Raw genomic sequence first — 18,818 nt, forward strand, 5'->3', positions numbered from 1 at the left:
CTTACTATTTAGATCAACCTGGCTGGAACTCTTAGAGATCCTCCTCCCTCTGCTTCCCTAATGCTAGGATTAAATAAAGGTGTACCACATTCCTATTCAGCCCTCTTTTTACATTTTATTTTTATTATGGTAAACTGTTCATAAGAAATCATATTTGCCTGTTCCCATAACTTTAGGAATTCCTAACAGAGAGAGAAGAGATGGGTGATTACCTGCCCTGCCCTGTCCTGTCTGCTGCTAAGAGACTATTCTCCTGCTGGGCTCTGTTTCCTTCTAAACATGGGTCTCCCTCGTTTGCACTCACAGGACAGAGATGCTGAGAGATCAGACTCCTTTTGTGACAACTGCTTTAGTATTTCTGTGAGATATTACCTCCTCTTATAAGTGTGTTAGAACCAAGGTGTACAGTATTGCTCTGGTCCAGAAACTTGTTCTAAACATGCCAGTCTAATGCATTTTTTTTTTTTTTTTGGTTCTTTTTTTCGGAGCTGGGGACCGAACCCAGGGCCTTGCGCTTCCTAGGCAAGCACTCTACCACTGAGCTAAATCCCCAACCCCCTAATGCATTTTTTAATTGGTTTGACAAACATTCTTTAAGTAATAAATGTTATCAGTTTAGGTAAATTTATTTACTTGTTGTATTGTGTGATTCCTCTTGTCATTTGTCTTAATTTTTTTTTAAGTGCTGAGCCTTTGAATATGGTAAATATTTTTAGTGGAATAGTGGCTAATCATTTATATTGCAAGAGGATGTTTGATTTGCTTTAGGAATATAGATTATTCCTAAATAACTACTTACTAATTGATTAGCATTTAACTGACTCCTAACTTTGTGAAGACACTTCTACTTTGATGTTATGAGAAGATATGGAAGGGAAAAATATTTCTTATATTTGAGAAATAGGAGACTAGATGACTTTATAATTTGTTGACTCTCAGGATCACTATAAAATAATACTTGCAGAATGCTCCAACCTTTAATTCTAAAGCAGACTTATCACCCTGGAGGGTCTTGTCTTTTTCAAGAGACGGTCCCAGTGTCAGAAGGCATCTAGAAGACTGCTGGGTCCTCTTCTGATCGGGACAGGCCAAGTCCTGTGGGGAGCCAGTGTTGGGCCTGTGAATAAGCTATTATTTTTCTCCTCTCTACGGTGTTTCTGAGAGCAAAGCTTTGGTGTGTTAATTTTGGATTGAGAATCATTTTGTACCCAGAAGAAGTGATAAACTCTTCATGTCATCTGACTTTGTTTGTGCTCCATTTCTTCCAGATGCCATCATTGCGCAAAAGAACAAAAATACAGACGGAGAATGCAGAGCCCAGAGACGAGTGTTCATCCTTTTCTGAGTTGTAAGCATATTAGTGTAAAATGTTGTTGGGGGGATGGTGGCTATTTTAAGAGTAATGTGGTCTGTTCCCTAGAAACTTAAGTCATTTGGATCGAAGATATGTGTGTCCTTGTCCTTTCTCTGTGTAACAACTCTGTTATACGTGTGCCGTGATCCAAGAGAAGAGAGAAAGCAGCTCACTGAACAGATTATGTAATGTTTACCCTGTACAGATTGAAAGAGGGCAAACAGTTGTTTACACTGCCTTAGAGCAGAGCTTTCTTTTAATGAGTTTTTTCATGTGCATTGGTGTTTTGTCTGGATGTTCGTGTGAGTGTTTTGGATCCTAAGGAACTTCAGTTACAGATGGTTGTGAGCTACCATATGGGTGCCGGGAATTGAACCCTGTCCTCTAGGAGAACAGCCAGTGTTCTTAACTGCTGAGCCATCTCTACAGGCCCTAGAGTAGCTCTTAACTCATACAGCATTGCCACTGTGTATAGGGTCACCTTTTGTTTTGGGGGCTGCCTGATGCTTTATAGGACATTTAGTGGCATTGGTGGCCTTTAAATATCACAATAGTTCTTGATGTGACAAGCAAAAAAAAAAAAATCTTTGCTATAGAGTACTATATTACATATGCCTCTGACATTTATTTAAAAAAAACAACAACAAATGATTACTGTTAGGCCATAATAGTAATATAAGATAAAGTCAAAGCAGGTCAGGGATTAGGGAGCATGCTGTATGGTTGTGGTAGAGGGGGCATTCTGGATTGAGCAGTCATGGTGTTCTTTGGAAGATATGCCAAGAGATCCATGTGAGATTCGCTAGTTGCTGTAGTTTTGATAATTGTCCTGAAAAGATCATTACCAACGTAGAGCTATTTGGAGGTGATGGGATGTTTAAGAGTTGGTGGCTAGTCTAAGGCTCTTAGGTCACTGCTGGCAAGCCCTCCAAGAGAACTGTAGCACCCTGGCCTGGCTTCTCTTTGTTCCTGCCTCAAGATGTGAATGTGTTTGAGTACAAACTCTTTGCCACCTGCTCTCTTCAGCAGAGGCTCAGGCCAATGGGCCACCTGATTTTAGAACCGAACCTTTAAGATAAATAAGTCATTTATTAAGTTAAGTTAGTTGGTATATGTCAGTGTAGTGACCCAAAGCTCACAAATAAAGATTTTAGATTATGGTACAAATAAAGAATGCAGCAAATGCACAGGCCCAGAGGCAGCAGTGAATTGTGTTTGGGGAGCAGCAAGAACAGCATGGCCATAGTGGGGCCATCATGTAAGAGAGTGACAGGAAATTAGATTGGGATTGGTGGGATCTAAGACTCTATGAAGAAGTGCTAGGACTTCATTAGCAGTAAGTTAGGAAGCCACGGAGCGCTGTGGACAGTGATCTGACCTGATCTGGCCTATATTTGTAAAATATCTATGGTCTTGGTATGTAACAGATGCTAGGTGTAAGGGAGGTCGGTGTAGGGGTGAGAACAGTGAGAACTAGTCCAGTTCGGATAGATTCTAGAAGGTACAGTAGACAGGACTTTCTGTAGACCAGAGGTATAGACAGCAGCATTAGAACCAAGAGGTCTATTTTGTCATTGGCAAGTTGACGGTAATTGATAGATGTCTAGCCGAACATAGATCTACAAGGGGAAGGGACATCTGCAGATGTAGAATTGAGACTTACAGGATAAGATATAAACTAGAGATTTCTGAGGACTAAGACTCTGGTGATGTCAACATTTCGAGGTTGGGGAGAGAAGGAGAGGGTCAAGAGGACTAAAGAGGAGCATAGGAAGATGTGCTTTGTAGGACAAGTGCCAGGCACTGCTGACGCTCTCCTGGGATCAGCGACTGAGCATTGATAGCTGCCTTAAGCCACTTCCTGTGTGGCAAGTGATTTTGGGTTCTTGGGTTTTCTTCATAATAATGAAAAAAACCCAAAAATCTGTACTTGTAACAACACACCTGTGTAAAAGTACAGTTAGATGTCCAGCTTGATAGGTGATTAGGCGGTCGGGTAGGAAGATGTCCTATTCAGTTGACTAAGTTCCTATGTCTTCCCCTTGCCATTTCCTTTCCCCCTCGTCCCATTCTTCCTTCTTCCCCCTCTTTTCCCTCTTCACCCCTTTACTTTGTTTTCTTTCCTTCCCCTTCCTCCTCTGTGCATGTGCATGTGTGTGCATGTGGTGTGTGTGCTTGTGTATGTAGGGGAGTGGTCAGAACTTGTGATCCTCCTGCCTTCAGATTCCCAAGTACTCTGAGGAATATCTGGTAAAACACAGGTTTTTTGATTTTAGTTCCCTTTGAATCCACTGTTTTAGTGACTTTGATTTGATTGTTGTTTTGCTAGTTTCTGGCTGCTTACCAACCTCTGAAAAGAACTCTTTGATGGTGTTAGAAGTTCGTCCCACCATCATTATGTTTTCTTGGAACCTAATTTATCTGAGAAGTCATCCAGTCTGGTTCTTGCCTTTCCGCAGAACTGAGACCATTCAGAAGCTCAGACAGCCTCATTGATTAAGATCTGGTACTTTTCTCATATACTGATCTCCTTAGGGGAGAGAAATAGCGTGAACCAGATGGGCTAGAGAGCTGTGCTGTCTCCGCTCTTGAAGTGAGTTTGATTCTTGGTTGGAAAAAGCAATGTAGGTTTTCAGTCTATTCAGGGCACAGATTTATGTGAAAGGAAGGAGGTCAAAAAGTAGTTGAGGGTCTTGGTGCTGGCTTCTTTTATGCAGTGTGGGGTGTTTAAAAAGCTCTTTCTCAGCCTTTCATTGGTTTGAATAACTTAGTACATTTTCAATGGATTTGATTGGCCTTTAGGAGCTTAAGTGCTTTTTACTGTTAAGATTAAAAGGCTCACAATGCGTGACTTGACCCTGTAAGTTACTTAAGGTAATGATTGATTTTCTGTGTCATGACAGTGTATATAATGCTTGTCAGGTCAGGGAAGGGGAGTAGACCTGTGAGTAGTGTGTGTAGTAGGGAGAAAGCACTTCTCTGGGTCCCTGATCACCTGTTCACTTCTTAGCACTAGTTGTTTACAGCCTATGGCCATATCACTCCATTTTATATTACACATTTCCAGTTATCATTTATGAAGCATGTGCCTCTTTCTACCCTTGTCATCTGGTTCCATTTTTCCAAGTTCTCCTGTCCATTCACTTCTAGGTCATCTGGCTCTGAAGAAGACAACAAGGAAGACAGCATTTGGGAACCTCAGAAGAAAGTCCTCAGAAATCGTAGACGACCTGCTTCCAAGGGATCCAAACGGAAGCAGGGGCCTAGGGTGAAGAAGAGCGCCCAACAGGTGCATGACATCTCAAAAGATGTGGCTGTCAAGGAGGAGTTGGTAGGTGGTATTGCTAGATGTGGGGAGGGCCCGGTGTTTTCCACATGGGAGGGACTGTTTCTTCCTCCTTATACTGAGCAGGACAGAACATGTAAATGACACAAACGTCAGGGCACTGGTATCCCTGGTCACAGTCTCGGGAATACTTAGCTACTGCAGCAACTGCTTCCTCAGCGACTTCTGCTCTTCTCTAAGGGGTTGGGTTAGGTGTGGAAGGGAGGTTTGGGTGGTGGTGTCAGCATTATCTGTGGGTATTGTTAGCCAGGCAGCACACTCAACATTTCTCCTGAAGATCTTGCAGGATGGGTACAGCCACTGAGAGTTCTGTAGTTACCATCCTGATTTTACAGACAAGAAAGCTGAGGCAGGAAGTGTTAAGTGACTCTCCTAGAACACAGATAGTGAGTGATGGAACTGGGCTTCTAAGTCAGCAGTTCAAAAGCTAATATACCTCTCAGGGGTACTTTTATATCAACTGTGCTTGCAAGAGTGATGTGTTTACACAGAGTGCTGGTTTAATAATTAATACTTAGAAATAATCTTCACAGCACTTGAAGCTTTTACGGGCAGCACTTTTCTTCTTGGAGGCTGAAGTAGGAAATTACGTAGTTAGAAACTTGCTTGATGAGCATGGGCTGAGAATAGAAATTAGACAGATCAGTTTGGGTTTATTGATTGCCTCCTGTGTTCTTGGCCATAGTCATCCCAGTGAGACTTGCAGGTTGTAATTGTGTGATGTTAAGGTAGTCTGAAACAGCCATCTTGGGAGATGGCTCTCTTGTCACTGGGGCTGAAAAGAGTTTGTTTGTTGATTTTCCTTTGTCTTATTATAGATAGAAGAATGCTGATCATACTTGGTCTCTTGTGACTCTTTTTCTGTCTCTTGGGCAGCGTCCTTTATGATGGACACATTCTTCAGTTATGCCAGTTCATTTGATTAGGTTGTGACTTACAGTGGATAGACCCAGCCGTTGTATCTGCCTGTCCCTGCCTGGCTCCATTATGTTTTGAGCAGGTGTTGCTCAGAGGCTGTTACTGTGCATTTCAGGTGCACATGTGGTAGCTGGTGAGGGGTCCTTACTGTGGGTCTCAGTGCTCACCCTCACTCATTCTGTGAAGAGCCTTGACAGAAGTTTAATTTTGACTGAGACCTTGTTGGCAGCTGTGTTTGTGCTGTCTGTGTCACTTGAGTAATGGACAAGCCAGCCTGTGACTGTAAACTTCTCAAGGGCAGCTCTGTGCATTGTTGCCACTCTCCTGAGTGCCAAGATAACCATTAGGCAAGGTGACATGGGTAAGGAGCAGAGATTACTTCCTGGGTACCTGCGTAGGCTCCTGAGAAGCCTCCTCTCAAAGAAAAAGATGCTAGCCCTGGTACAGTCCACTTGTCATCCCAGCACTTGAGAAGCCGAGTCAGGAGAATTGCTCTGAGTTCAAAGTTAGTCTGGGCTCCATACTGAGCTCTAGGCAGACAGGGCTATAGCACGAGACCCTGTCTCAAAGACCTCTGGCTGCTGTTGCTGTCTCCAGTCCTGCGCCTCCTGTCTGAGCAGGAGGTGGTGCTTTTCTTCTCCCTCTAACTGGTGGCTTTGGTTTTCATTATATCTGTTTATCAATTTCTGAATTTATTTAAACAAGTCAGTTTATTTATATTTTTAAGTCAGGTCTCATGTAGCACAGGCTGGCTGTGTAGCTGAGGGTGACCTTGGCTTTCCAGCCCTCTCGCCTCCACCTTCCAAGTTCTGGGATCTCAGGCGTGAGTTACCATGCCTGCTTTTTCTGAGGCGCTGGTCAGCCCAGACTTCGCATGTGCTAAGGTGTGAACTGGGCAAACATGCTCTCTGGATCGTGCTCATCTCCTGCCAGGGTGGAGCTTCATCCTGTTTTCTGGCCCATGTAGATGCATCATTTACTATGTTTAGTGAAATCAAACTTTATTTATAAGCTGTCCACATGCAATTACAAGAAACGTCAGGAGGGATTCCAGGTACCCTTTATCTAGTTTTCTCCAATGGTAAGATTGTAGTGTCTCATATAGGATATTAACATTGGTAAAATTCTCTGTTCATTTAGAGCACTCTGGCCTTCTATGTTTATCTGAGTGGGGGTATTTGTACTTAGCACTGTGCAGGTTTATTGCACATGTGGGTTTGTGTAACTGTCACAAGGATTTCTTTCATTGCCCTCTCATCTCCACAGCACCATGCTCCTTCTACCCATGCATCTCGGACTCCTGGCGAGCTCTGCTGTGCTTAGGATGGTTAAGTAAAGTGCTCACAGTGTGTGACTGTGGGATGGAGCTGTCTCAGCACAGTTCCTTTGAGGTTCATTCAGTTGTTGCACTATTGATAGTCTTTTTTTTTTTTTTTTTACTTCTGGGCAGCATACCGGGGCAGTTGGTTTCTAATTTTCTAATTCTCATGCTTTCTCTTTGTGACTTTATAGAACAGCCCAGTGGCTATTGTTAATGCCAATTTGGAAGAGGAAAATCAGAAGTTGCATACGACAAACACTCTGAAAACTGCAGCAAAAAAGCAAAAAAACGCAGGTCACGGGGCCAAAAAAAGGTTGAAAGTTGATGAGGAAACCAACCAAGCCAGCCCCTTCGAGGGTGGAGAGAGCAATGTGGAGGCCCCCTCAACAAGCGAGGACAGAGACATGTGCAAGAAGGAGAGTGAGGACAGCTTCACCTTTGAGCAGTCCCCATTAAAGAGGATCAAGACTGAGTCATGTCCTCAGGGGAGGCCTGCCAGGGTGCCCGGGGCCAGCGACATTAAGGAGGAGGTGGAAATGAACTGGGACATAGTGCAGGTAAGTGCAGCCTCCTTCACCTGTGTGCTCCGAGTCCTGGACTGGCACGTCCACCACGCTCACCGGGGAACGTGCTAGCAGTTTTGAATGTTGTTTGCCAGTGACTTCTTGACTCAAGCTTTGGCAGCTGTTTCTCTTCTTGGCTACACTATTTGTAGTCTGGCTTACCAAGCTCTTGTGTTGGAGTGAGCTGTCCCCTTAGTCGAGACGGTGGTTGTTTCTGTACATCACAGTGTATGTATTTCACACCAACAGGGGCCCTTTAAGGCTCACTGCTGGATTTTTATTTTGAGTGCAGATGTATTTCTCCATAAAAGCAGCACACACGATTAGGTCATTGGCTGTTTGTGCATCAGGTATGTTAGGAGCAAGACCCAGGAATGTTTCGAAGACAAATTCTTTAAGAACTCTAACTTGACGATGTCTCCCAGCTTTCCTTTCCTTTCCCTCTGCCCACTCACCTTTTTAGCTGCGTTGGGATATGATGGAGGAGACTAAAAAGCTGGTCGTGAGCAGTGAGCCTTAAACCCGTGTGTTCCAACACTTTCTGGGGCTATTTCCGGCTACATGGGCATGCCCTTCCTCCTAATTTGTCCTATCCTGTGCTGTAAATTGCTGCTGTAGAGCCCAGGACTTCTGTGGGTTCTAAGACTGGGACTTTGTGACATCTTTGTTGTTCAGAGGGTCCTGTTTTGGGCCTTGATGATTTTTCTGTTACCTACAGCATGTCACCAGTGGTTTTGAGTCCTGTTCTTTTTGGCACACTAAGGAATCTAGAATGCTATCTTAAAGCTTTCTCTATTTTGTCATTTTATGCAGAGAGTCATTGAGAAACTATAAATTTCAGTGAGAGTTCTGGAATTTTTGTTTCTTTAAAAAACATAGAAATATTGTAAGAATGTGCTTTTGTATTAATCCTAGGTATGGGGATGTGGGGCTGCTTTCGCCTGTCTGCAGCAGCTGACTGTGATTTGCCTCGTGCTCCAGTCAAGATGTTGTTTTGCTAGCTGTAGATCGCTTCTGCAGTTATGTGACATCCGAAACTCTGGGAACTTTTCAGAGGGTATAAATGCTGGAGCCCTGATAAGTGAGATTGGGGGTTGTTGGCCACTTAGGGAGGTTGGCTGTGGTTTGTTAGTAGCCATGCGCAAAGAAGAAACAAAAGGAAAGAACATAGATTCAGGGACACCCCCACCCTCACCCCATCCTTCTTTCCTATCACTAGTGATAAGGGTAAAACTGGGGTAGAAAAAGGGTGATAGAAAGAAGAACCCACAAAGTACAAAGACCAGCCACAGTACACAGCTGTCTAAGTCTTCCCTTGCATCATTCGTTCAGATCTAGAAGGTGATGCTTTCACAGAACAGGTCATAGACCATCCACAGGACTTTACTCTCATGGCTCCTTTTCATCTTCGCCCTTGGTCCAGAACTACAGGGCGGTGGACACGCCCCACTTCCTTGCCTTGCCTTTGTCAGTGCTGCTAAGCTTATTTAGTTTACCTAGGCAGCTCCACCTCTGGCTGCTGGCAGTTAGAGGAGGAAGGAGGAGGGTTTCAAAGTTGGGACACCTTAGTGAAACTTTCTTAGAGAAGGGCTGCCTTCTCTGGGCATTTGCTTTATGCTCTATCCCCACTCCTTGTCATGCGGGAAGAGAGGAATGGAGTCCAACCCTGGCTATTGTTCTCTAGGTTACAAGTGAATAAGGAGAAAAAGAACCTTACTTTTTAAAGATAATGTTACATTTGTTTAGTGTGTTTGTGTGTGGGGGGTGGGGGTTGGGAGGTTCTGTGATTGTTGTGTGACCTGGCTCCCTAAAACAGTGTCCTTCAGGGTTGAGCTTTAGGTGAGATCAGGTGTCTGTAAGGTAGATGGCAAGAGCCAGCTGTGAAGAGTGTAAAGTTGTGGATCTTGGTGATGACTGGGCTCATAGGTATTTGTTTATAGGTCTGTAAATGCTGAATGGTAAGGATTGTCGTTTATTTATAGTTGATTCTATATGAACCAGGCTCCAGAGCACACACACTAGTATCTATATTTATTATCATGGCGCATTTGAAGAAATAAATGGGTAATCTAAAAAGTCAGTTAGTCAGAAGAGTAGACAGAAACATTCTTATTTTCATAGTAGGAGCTAAAGAGAACCCATTTAAAAGTTACACATTTCTGACAGCTAATTCAGGATAGGATTCTATAGGCTGTACCCTTCCCATGACCCTTCTGCCCTCCTGCCTTGGTCTTCTGTTCTGTCGAGGTTAGCCTTTCAGGATCTCACTGCCTTGTGTGAGGAGGACAAACTGCATAGCCCACACTCGATTAGTGTTTAGACTTTACCTACCAACATGGTTGTGTGTAATTTCTGACAGGCAATTGAGGGCTGCTCTCTTGAGCAGGAGCAATGTACCCATTTTCATGTCTCTCACTGTGAATGTGTGGTTACTACGGGAAGTTTGCCTTTGTTAAAGCCCCTGATGTCCCACATAAGCATGTTAGTAAAAACGGAAAAGTGAGCAGCACAGTGAGCTGGGATTAAACCGTGCCGAGGCTGTGATCGCTGTAATATGGTTTTTTTATTTTAAGGGTGAGCCTGGGCAGGTTCAGTGGCTCTGTGGATCTTAGTAGCCTTTCCTACATTAGGGAGAAAAGCTAGCAGAGCCTTTTTGTTAGCTCTTTCCCTTTGTTTCGAGAGACAGTAAGAGATGACGTAGGTGAAATAACTGTGCTCGGGAAGGCAGAAGTCAGGAGCAAAGTGTAAAGGGAGCCAGTGTCTGAGCTGGCGACCTCACTGCTGCTCTGCACTGTGTTTAGATGCAGCTGTTTGCTCTGGGAGACATTAACTAGATTAAAACGGTTTGTTGTTATTATTATTTTTATTATTATTATTACTGTCATTACCTAATTGGTAGAGTTTGTTAGAGGCTTTAAGCCGTCAGCAAACTTTGATGTATTACATACATATGTGCAATTGCCCTGGATGCTCAAACATGTAACCAAACAACTTCCGGGTTGCGAACAACAGCATCCCCCTTCATACCCCTGACGCTCCTCCCTTTCCTCTTTTGTAACCTCTTTTCTGATTGCTGGTAGTGTACATTAATTGTCCCCACTCCCATCTTTATGTAAGTGTTTTATGTGACATAGTGACTCAGTCAACTCCTTGGGTCAGGTGGTAAACAGTCAGAATCAGTAACTCTTCAAAAGGGAGCTAGCTGTTCAAGTGGTTGGCTTGGGAATGATTCTGACTGAATAGAAAATTCTCTAACTTTTATTCACTAGCGAGTCATTGAAAAGTCTTTTAAAAGTGCAGATGTTGCTGGGTGATTAAAGCTACAGTGGATTTGCTAATGCCCAGATGTTTTCTTTCTCACTAAGTAGAGGGGACTTTCCCTTGTAAGAGATCTTGGGACACTGGAGACATGAAGGCATCTTTCTGGATGTTTCCAACAGCTTGAGGGCAGTGTGAAGGTACTCTGTCCTACCTGTGCTCAGGAGAGGAGACAATTCAAATACTTCAAATAAATCTTTTGCTTCTTTTAGAAATTGAATTTTTGAAGAGGTAATGTGGCTAGTGGGACTTGGGTTGGTATTTATTTATTTTTTTATCTGTGCTGCTGAGAATCATACCCAGGGCCTTATGTGTACTAAGCATATAAAGTTACTACTTTACCACTGAGCTGTTCCTCATTCCTCGTACCTTTTTAAAAAATGTCTTGATTATCACTGGGTTAGCATGACCTAAGGTGTCTTTTGAGTTAGGTCTAAGAAAACCATCCTGTCCGACAATGAAGACTGGCAGGCAGCTCATGGCTGAAGGACAAGTGAGCTTGAGAGAATAAGTGGGGAAGCGCAGATTATCAAGGAAAGACGCTTAGACCGCGGCAGTGTGCCTAGGGTTTTGGAAAAAGGCAGAAAGAAAGGAAAATTATGCTTTCAGAACTCAAAAAGTGCTTAGCAGGGAATGTCTGAAAGTTTGTACCTCAGAGCAGGGCTTTCGAGAAGGGTAAGTATATTGTTTCATTGAGGAGGCAGTGATTCCTCCGTCTCTTACAGGGTTTTCAGGGAAATCAGCTTTTCTGCGGATTAGGGGTTGGATTCCTGCCAGATGATTGACAGGGCAAGCCAAGTTAGCTTCCCATGGAAGAGATAACAGAATGCAGAGGTCTAAACTTTGGAGCAGATGAGAAGATTATATATCCCAGGGCCAGAGTATTCCGTTCTTTCAACCAGGAGGCCTAACGAGGGGAAGTTGTGTGCCAGGTAAATGGGAGTGGCTCCAGTGCTTGGCTTCTTTATTTAATTGGTGCTGCCAACTTTGTTTAGCTGTCTGACAGAGTTTGGATTCCAGGTGCCATGGCATATTAGTGATGGTTTTGACTAAATCACATGATCTAGTGTACATTTGAAAAGAATATTCACGGAGCTCCTTATGGAAATAGGAGTAGATGAGACTGGAGCACCTGCAGGGGCAGCAGCTAAAGGCCGCCTCAGTGCTCTAGGCTAGAACACGGCTGTGCTGTGGGGATGGGAGAACGGAAACGAGTAAAGACGTATTTTGTAATTGGAGTTGACCACAGTTAAGAATTGGAGGTGGATGGCTTTTCTAGTTTGAGTTACTGTTCGAATAGGAAGCACATGAGGAGAGTGGAGGGTAAGTTCGACAGGAACCTCTCTTTACAGATGCAGGGTTGACATAACCATTAGTTTTCAGGGAGACTGTCCTAAATAACTGTCCATGGGTCTGGAGGTGGCGTGGAGAAGAGCCGAGCCTGGAGAGAGTTTAGCCATGTACTACATTTGTTGTTTTGAAACAATGCTATCTGATATTTTGACCTGATTTTCTTAATCAGTTGATGATGATAATTTTAGATAGGATCTTATTTCATAGCGCAGGCTGGCTTCAGACTTGTGTTAATCCTCCTGTTTTAGCCTTCCAAGTGTTGGGATACTAGGCATCAGTATTTTGAATTTTTGTTTATCTTTCTTTGCAGGTTTTATCTGAGAGAACTAACATTGAACCTTGGATTTGTGCCAACATCATACGCCTCTTTAATGATGACAATACAATTCCCTTCATTGTACGCTATCGAAAAGAGCTTATTAATAACCTTGATGCTGATTTCTTAAGAGAAGTTCGTCAAACCCTAGATGAGCTACGGTAAGAAACCTGAGCAGGGATAGGTGTCATGTAAGAGCAGAGGCTCTGAGCGCTCGAGGGAAACAAGGGCATGAACGAGCGGCTGTCTGCTCAGTGCTTGTGTCTTTTTATTGCTGTCATCTGAGTGCAGTCCTCTCCTGTCAGAGAGAGTCAGGTCTATCTGCTATATTAGGGCATGGCTGCCCTCTGCTACATGCTTAGCCTGACCGTGTATCGATAGGTTTTGACCATTTTTTTAAAATTGAAATGATTAGGTATAATGGCAGAACCAGGGCTGCCAACAGGAAACTAAAAATGTTGGTCTAAGTCTTCAATAGCTTGCATAAACTTGCATAACACTGTCCACTTATCACTCCACAGTCCCCAAATGGAGAGTTCTTGCCGGTATAGATGGTCTTCAACATACAGTGGAGTGACTTAGTTTTGCAGCTTCATGATAGTCAAAACCATAAGCATTCAGTAGAAACCCTCCTTTGAATATTTTGAGTTTTATTTTTTATTCTGGGCAAACTGCTCCCAGTCAGCCATGTGATCATGAAGGAATGATACTGTACTGTACTGTACTGTACTGTACTGCAGTGACTCTCTCTTGGTTTCTTCTGTTGCTGTGATTAATGCTCCAACAAAAGCAACTTAAGGGGGAAAGGATTTATTTTCTCCTAATTCCAGGTTATAACCCATCATTGTAGGGAAATCAAAGCAACAGAGACTTGAGGTAGAGAGTCTTGGATTAATGTATCATGCTCCTTCTTAATACATGTCTTAATGTATACGTAGTCCTCCTTCATGCTCCCTGTATCAGTACCATTGCTGGGCAGATTTTATAAACATGAACAGGTAATGAGGTAAGATGGTGCATATGACATAGACACAGACAGGGTTGCACACTCACAATGAAAAATAATGGTTAAAAACTAGAACTGCTGTGCCCGCCCCTCCTCTGCTGTGCCCGCCCCTCCTCTGCTGTGCCCGCCCCTCCTCTGCTGTGCCCGCCTCTCCTCTGCTGTGCCCGCCCCTCCTCTGCTGTGCCCGCCCCTCCTCTGCTGTGCCCGCCTCTCCTCTGCTGTGCCCGCCCCTCCTCTGCTGTGCCCGCCCCTCCTCTGCTGTGCCGGCCCCTCCTCGTCCAGCTGTGTACTGACTCATCTGCATTGATTTCAGGAATCGTGTCTTCTCTATGGAGCCCCAGTTCCTTGTCAATATAGAGTAGTATTTAGAAGCAAGTTCCGTGTGCTGAGTGTGCGCGTCCTGAGCAGCCTGGCAGCAGTGTCAGTGAGCACAGTAGTAGTCAGATGCTTCCTGATGGGCAGCCTTAGTATTTTAGTGGTCGGGATGGAAAGTAGAAGATGAGCTGGGGTGTCTTGTGCTGGAGAGTAAGAGGGACAAGTCAGACGCTCGTATCTCTTAACTTGGTGGATTATAGCCACTAAATATAAATAAGAACCAAAGTCTGTGGTCATAGTAGTATCAGTGTACACATTAGGAGCTTAGTGAGCAATGAGATAGTCTCAAAGTCTCCCTCCACAGCACATGCATTAGTTTCCGAGGGGAGAAAGTACTGATGTTGGAAACCAGTGTCACTTCCTCAAGTGCTGACATCTCTCAAGAACAGGCTGCCCTGAAATCATTTGCCACTCAGTGAGATGCAGTAAACAGAGAAATGTCAACAGTTTGAGATCCCCGCCTGGGGATTAATTGTAAGGAAACATCCTAGGAGGCCAGACTCAAGATACTACAAAGTAACTGGTAGGAAGCATTTCAAAGACTTTGAAACTAGGAGAGCCTGGAACATTGCTTCAGCCAGAGAGACTGCATCTGACAGCTACCCATCCTCTGGAGATGTTGTTGTAAAAATAAAAAAAGTAATGTTGTCTTTTATCCCCCTAGATATCTGCTAGATATCTTGGCGGAAACACATCCCAGCTCTGAGGTGGCCCAGTGTCTCCTGCCCCCGCACACTTTCCTACACTCAAATCGTCACATAAAAGAACACACAACACAATAACCTCTAACCCAATTGATAAGATATAATTGCCCACCTAAACATACAAAGCCCAGTACCATCCATCCCTTAAGAACATTGATAACAACCTGTAAATACACAGAGCAGAGTCTTAACGTCACCTGCCATCTTGTCCTGCCACAGCTTCTCTCCCTCTCCCTCCTGTCTCTCTTCTTTCCATTCCAGTCTCCTCTTCCTTCAAACTTCTTTCCCTCCCATCCTTCCTTCTCCTCTAATGACAGGCCTCCTTCTATCCTGTACCTGCCCCTCACCTGTATTTTACAAATTCAATGGGGATGTGGTTCTGGTGAAGTCACCTGATTCCTGAGTATGTGACTAGGCAGCTGTCCTTGGGGCAGTGGAATTAGCACCAAAATGCAGATAACCCCAGGGCGAACCACAACGTGGAGAGAATCCTCAGAGGCCATTGCCAGCACCGTGGCTGAACCGGGAATAGTGCCTCAGGTTTGTGAGGGAGAAGATAGTGATGGGTCAGCGTTAACTACCTGATCCTGATGACTTTATTGTGGTTTGTAGATTATTCTTTCTTGGAAACACGTATTAACATATTTGGGAGTAAAGTTACTGTCACATGAGTTAAGATAAACAGTTCAGAGTTCCCTTTTCCTTTCCCTGCAACTTCTCTGTAAATGAGAGCCAGTCTTGAGGAGAAAGCTTGGACATAGAGATTGTATATATTATGTAAGTTTTTAATTTCAGGGATGTTGCAAAGAAGGTTCATAGTAGAATCCAGAAAATTAAGAAGGAGGGGAAGATGTCTGAGTGCTTGCTACAAGCCTTGTTGAACTGTAAAACATTTGAAGAACTAGAGCATGTGGTAAGGAACGATGTCTTTTAATTAATGCCTGAATATTTATGATTTGGTATCTTTTTATCACTAAGGAAGACTAAGACATAAAAAGCTAAAGCCACCAGCCACTGTTACTTCATTCACTAGGGATTTTACCTTTTAGTGAATAGGGTTCACTGGATGCCTGTTTGTGTGTGCCAGGAACTTGGGCTTACACATATGGGCAGTGTAGTAAATTGTCCTTGCCCTCAAGGAATTTCTAGTCAAGGAAGGAAGGGGAGTAGATTATACAAGCGTGGGGTACAGGGGAGCTGGCAGAACTGGAGGCCTACACACGAATGTCTTCAGCCTGTGACTGAAGCAGTCGGCACTCTGGTTACTACACACAAATGTCTTCAGCCTGTGACTGAAACAGTCGGCACTCTGGTTACTACACACAAATGTCTTCAGCCTGTGACTGAAGCAGTCGGCACTCTGGTTACTCGTTGGTTTGACATCTCTGTGCGCCACCAGCCATAGGTAGAAAACACTGTACTGAACAGGTACATACTTTTAAAAATTACCCCCCCTAAATAATATAACCCAAGAAGTGTAGGTGTATCACGTAACATTGTTTTAATTATAAGTAATCTAGAGATGATTTAAGGAAGCAGTACATGGGAAGCACCAGGCTGTTTTCTATAAGGGACTTGGTATTCCCAGAAGCCAGCAGCCCCGCATGGATTCTTTAGTAGGCTTATTTTAGAAGCTACGAGACTGGAAGAACTCACTTTAGGAGGGGATTATGGACGAGCAGGTCAGTGTGATCACTGGGAAATAGCAACGTTTGAAATATAAGTGAGGAGTCAGAATTTAGAGGACTTGTTGAAAAAAATGTTCAGAGAACTCTGACGAGAATCTGGAGGTGATATAAGTGGATCAGGAGGAAGGAGGTTTGTGAGTGAGGTGATGAATAGTAATTGTAGCAGGGGTTTGGGCAAGATCTGGACTGAAATCGTTATCATCAGGGAAGTGCTATGGATCTTCAACATACTACTTCAGCAAGCTATGTGGGAAGAGAGCCAGCAGGCCAGCAGGTGGTAGGTTGAGGAGAGAAGGGAGAAGGAAGGAGTGGGTAGGAAGAGAGGAGGAGGAAGAAAAGGAAGAAGAGGACAAGGAAGTGGAAGAGGAGAGACAGACAGACACACACACACTCACAGAGAGAGAGAGAGAGAGACAGACAGACAGACAGACAGACAGACATTATATGAAACAACTTTAACAGGGACTTGCTTATTTAAAGACCTTGCAGTCCAAATGAGGAATTTTAAAGATGAGTAAACCCAAGCAGAGAATGAACTAAGCACATAGAAAATTATGAAGATAAAGTCTTGATACAAAGCACTGTACAGTCTTGGCTAGTGTAATAGAGTTCAGAGGGGATAGGACAGACCAGAGGAGGTGTCTATGGTATTTTTAGTGTATCCTCTAGTCCTGCACCCCTGTTTTGATTTTGGCTTTGAAAAACAGACTCCTGTGATATATTCTCTGCTTTTTTTCCTAGTCTGCTCCATATAAAATGGGGAGCAAGGGCACCAAAGCCCAGAGAGCAAAACAGTTGGGATTAGAAGGAGCAGCATGGACACTGCTGGAGAACCCAGGGCAACTCAACCTCCCGTCTTACATCAGGCCTGATGTTAAAGGTACTGGCTTCCAGAAGATGGCAGCCTGCTGCCGCTCTGCTTTAGACTGCAAATACTTAAACTAAACATGTTTTCACCAGCGGTTGTACAAATGTCTGTTAACAGCAGATAAAGAACAAATGATGGGAACAAACAGGTCCTGGCCAACTTTCTGCTTCTGGTGACCTCCCCACTCTCTGCTGCTTCTCCTTCTTCATTTACACCTGTCTCTAAGATCTGTTTTCACAACATGTACCTTCCAGTTGCTACTTGGTCTTTCTTAATGCCATCTTCAGTAAATAGAAGGTCTTAGGTTTTTGGGGTTTTTTTTTTTTTGTAACTTATTAATCTTTTAAGATAATAAATGTTCTCTTAAGTGAAATTCCTCTATGTCCCAAGGTTATAAAGATATTCTATTATCTTTCAAAGCTTTTATTTTATTTCTGCCTTTTAAAACCATATAACTCAGATTTCCTCTTCAAAAGAATCTTAATACTTCTGGCGTTCACAAAGAACAAATTGGCTTCTGCTCTTAATGCTTGTTCCTAAGTAATAAGGGGGCTTTTCTTAAAATTTGCTTCCAAATGTATTCTGGCCTTTGTGTGAGAGAAAATGAGACAGACACAGGAGAAAGATTTAAACGATTATTGTTCTTTGGAGCCTACTCTTCAGTCTGGACCTGAACTTGTAGTTTTCTTGCCTCATCTTCAAGCTGAAATGACAGATTTCTCAAAAAAACATTGATTCTTTTATGTTTAAGTAGTTGCATGTATTGAGATAGTTGCGCACGCGTGTGTGTGTGTGTGTGTGTGTGTGTGTGTGTGTGTGTGTGTGTGTATGTGTATGTGTATGTGTGTGTGCAATGAATTTGTAGTCAGACAATACTGACCTGAAATCAAATTAATATGCCTGTGGTTTTACACAGCTGCATTCTTTGGTCGTAAGCACCTGCAGTTCACTCGTAGCGAATCCCAGTACGCTGTGTAAGTTGCTGTGGTCCTCCTGCTGTACATTAGACGCCTAGGCTGTGTAAGTTGCTGTGGTCCTCCTGCTGTACGTTAGACGCCTAGGCTGTGTAGCTGCTGTGGTCCTCCTGCTGTACGTTAGACACCTAGGCTGTGTAGCTGCTGTGGTCCTCCTGCTGTACGTTAGATGCCTAGGCTGTGTAAGTTGCTGTGTTCCTCCTGCTGTACATTAGACGCCTAGGCTGTGTAGCTGCTGTGGTCCTCCTGCTGTGCGTTAGATGCCGAGGCTGTGTAGCCTGTGCAGTAGCAGGGCAGCTTCAGCTTTCACCGGTGCTTCTCCATCCCAGCTATAGTTCCTTCTGACTTTCTGTTGATTCTTCAAACTGGGAGATGTGCTTGTCAAGAGGGGGCAGTCTGTGATAACAGAGTCCATGCCGTATCAACTCTAGAGAAATACGGTGTATCAGCCATATTCTAGCCAGTTGAATTTGTGTTTTTAAAGATGAGTATTTGTATCTGTAAACAACAAACTGCTCACAGAAGCGTACACATTTTAGTGTGTTTGGGAAAGGACAGTAATGTAAGGGATTACGTGGAGTTAGAGATGGATGGCATGAATACAATCTACATCTGTTTAGTTTGTAATACTAATGTATGCTTACATTTTCAGTGATTTACAGCATTTACGATTTGTTTTTGTATGCCACTCTATGGCTCATTCAGTTACAGCCT

At 43.6% G+C, this 18,818-nt stretch overlaps 1 protein-coding gene across 6 annotated transcripts in view; it reads left to right on the forward strand.

The window, feature by feature from the left end:
* Positions 1–18,818, forward strand: part of Srbd1 (S1 RNA binding domain 1) — a 190,944-nt gene that overhangs the window by 4,308 nt on the left and 167,818 nt on the right. For 5 of the 6 annotated variants that reach the window (XM_039113056.2, NM_001399769.1, XM_006239708.4 and 2 more), the window contains exons 2-7: positions 1,269–1,348; positions 4,505–4,685; positions 7,131–7,496; positions 12,484–12,650; positions 15,370–15,487; positions 17,004–17,142. In XM_039113056.2, coding sequence (XP_038968984.1) covers positions 1,269–1,348; positions 4,505–4,685; positions 7,131–7,496; positions 12,484–12,650; positions 15,370–15,487; positions 17,004–17,142 — 1,051 coding nt within the window. Of the gene's footprint in view, positions 1–1,268; positions 1,349–4,504; positions 4,686–7,130; positions 7,497–12,483; positions 12,651–15,369; positions 15,488–17,003; positions 17,143–18,818 lie in introns of those variants that run through there. The other variant, XM_039113058.1, reaches the window with a different exon arrangement.

The sequence above is a fragment of the Rattus norvegicus genome, chromosome 6, assembly GCF_036323735.1.
Source record: "Rattus norvegicus strain BN/NHsdMcwi chromosome 6, GRCr8, whole genome shotgun sequence".
In the NCBI taxonomy this organism is placed as follows: Eukaryota; Metazoa; Chordata; class Mammalia; order Rodentia; family Muridae; genus Rattus; species Rattus norvegicus.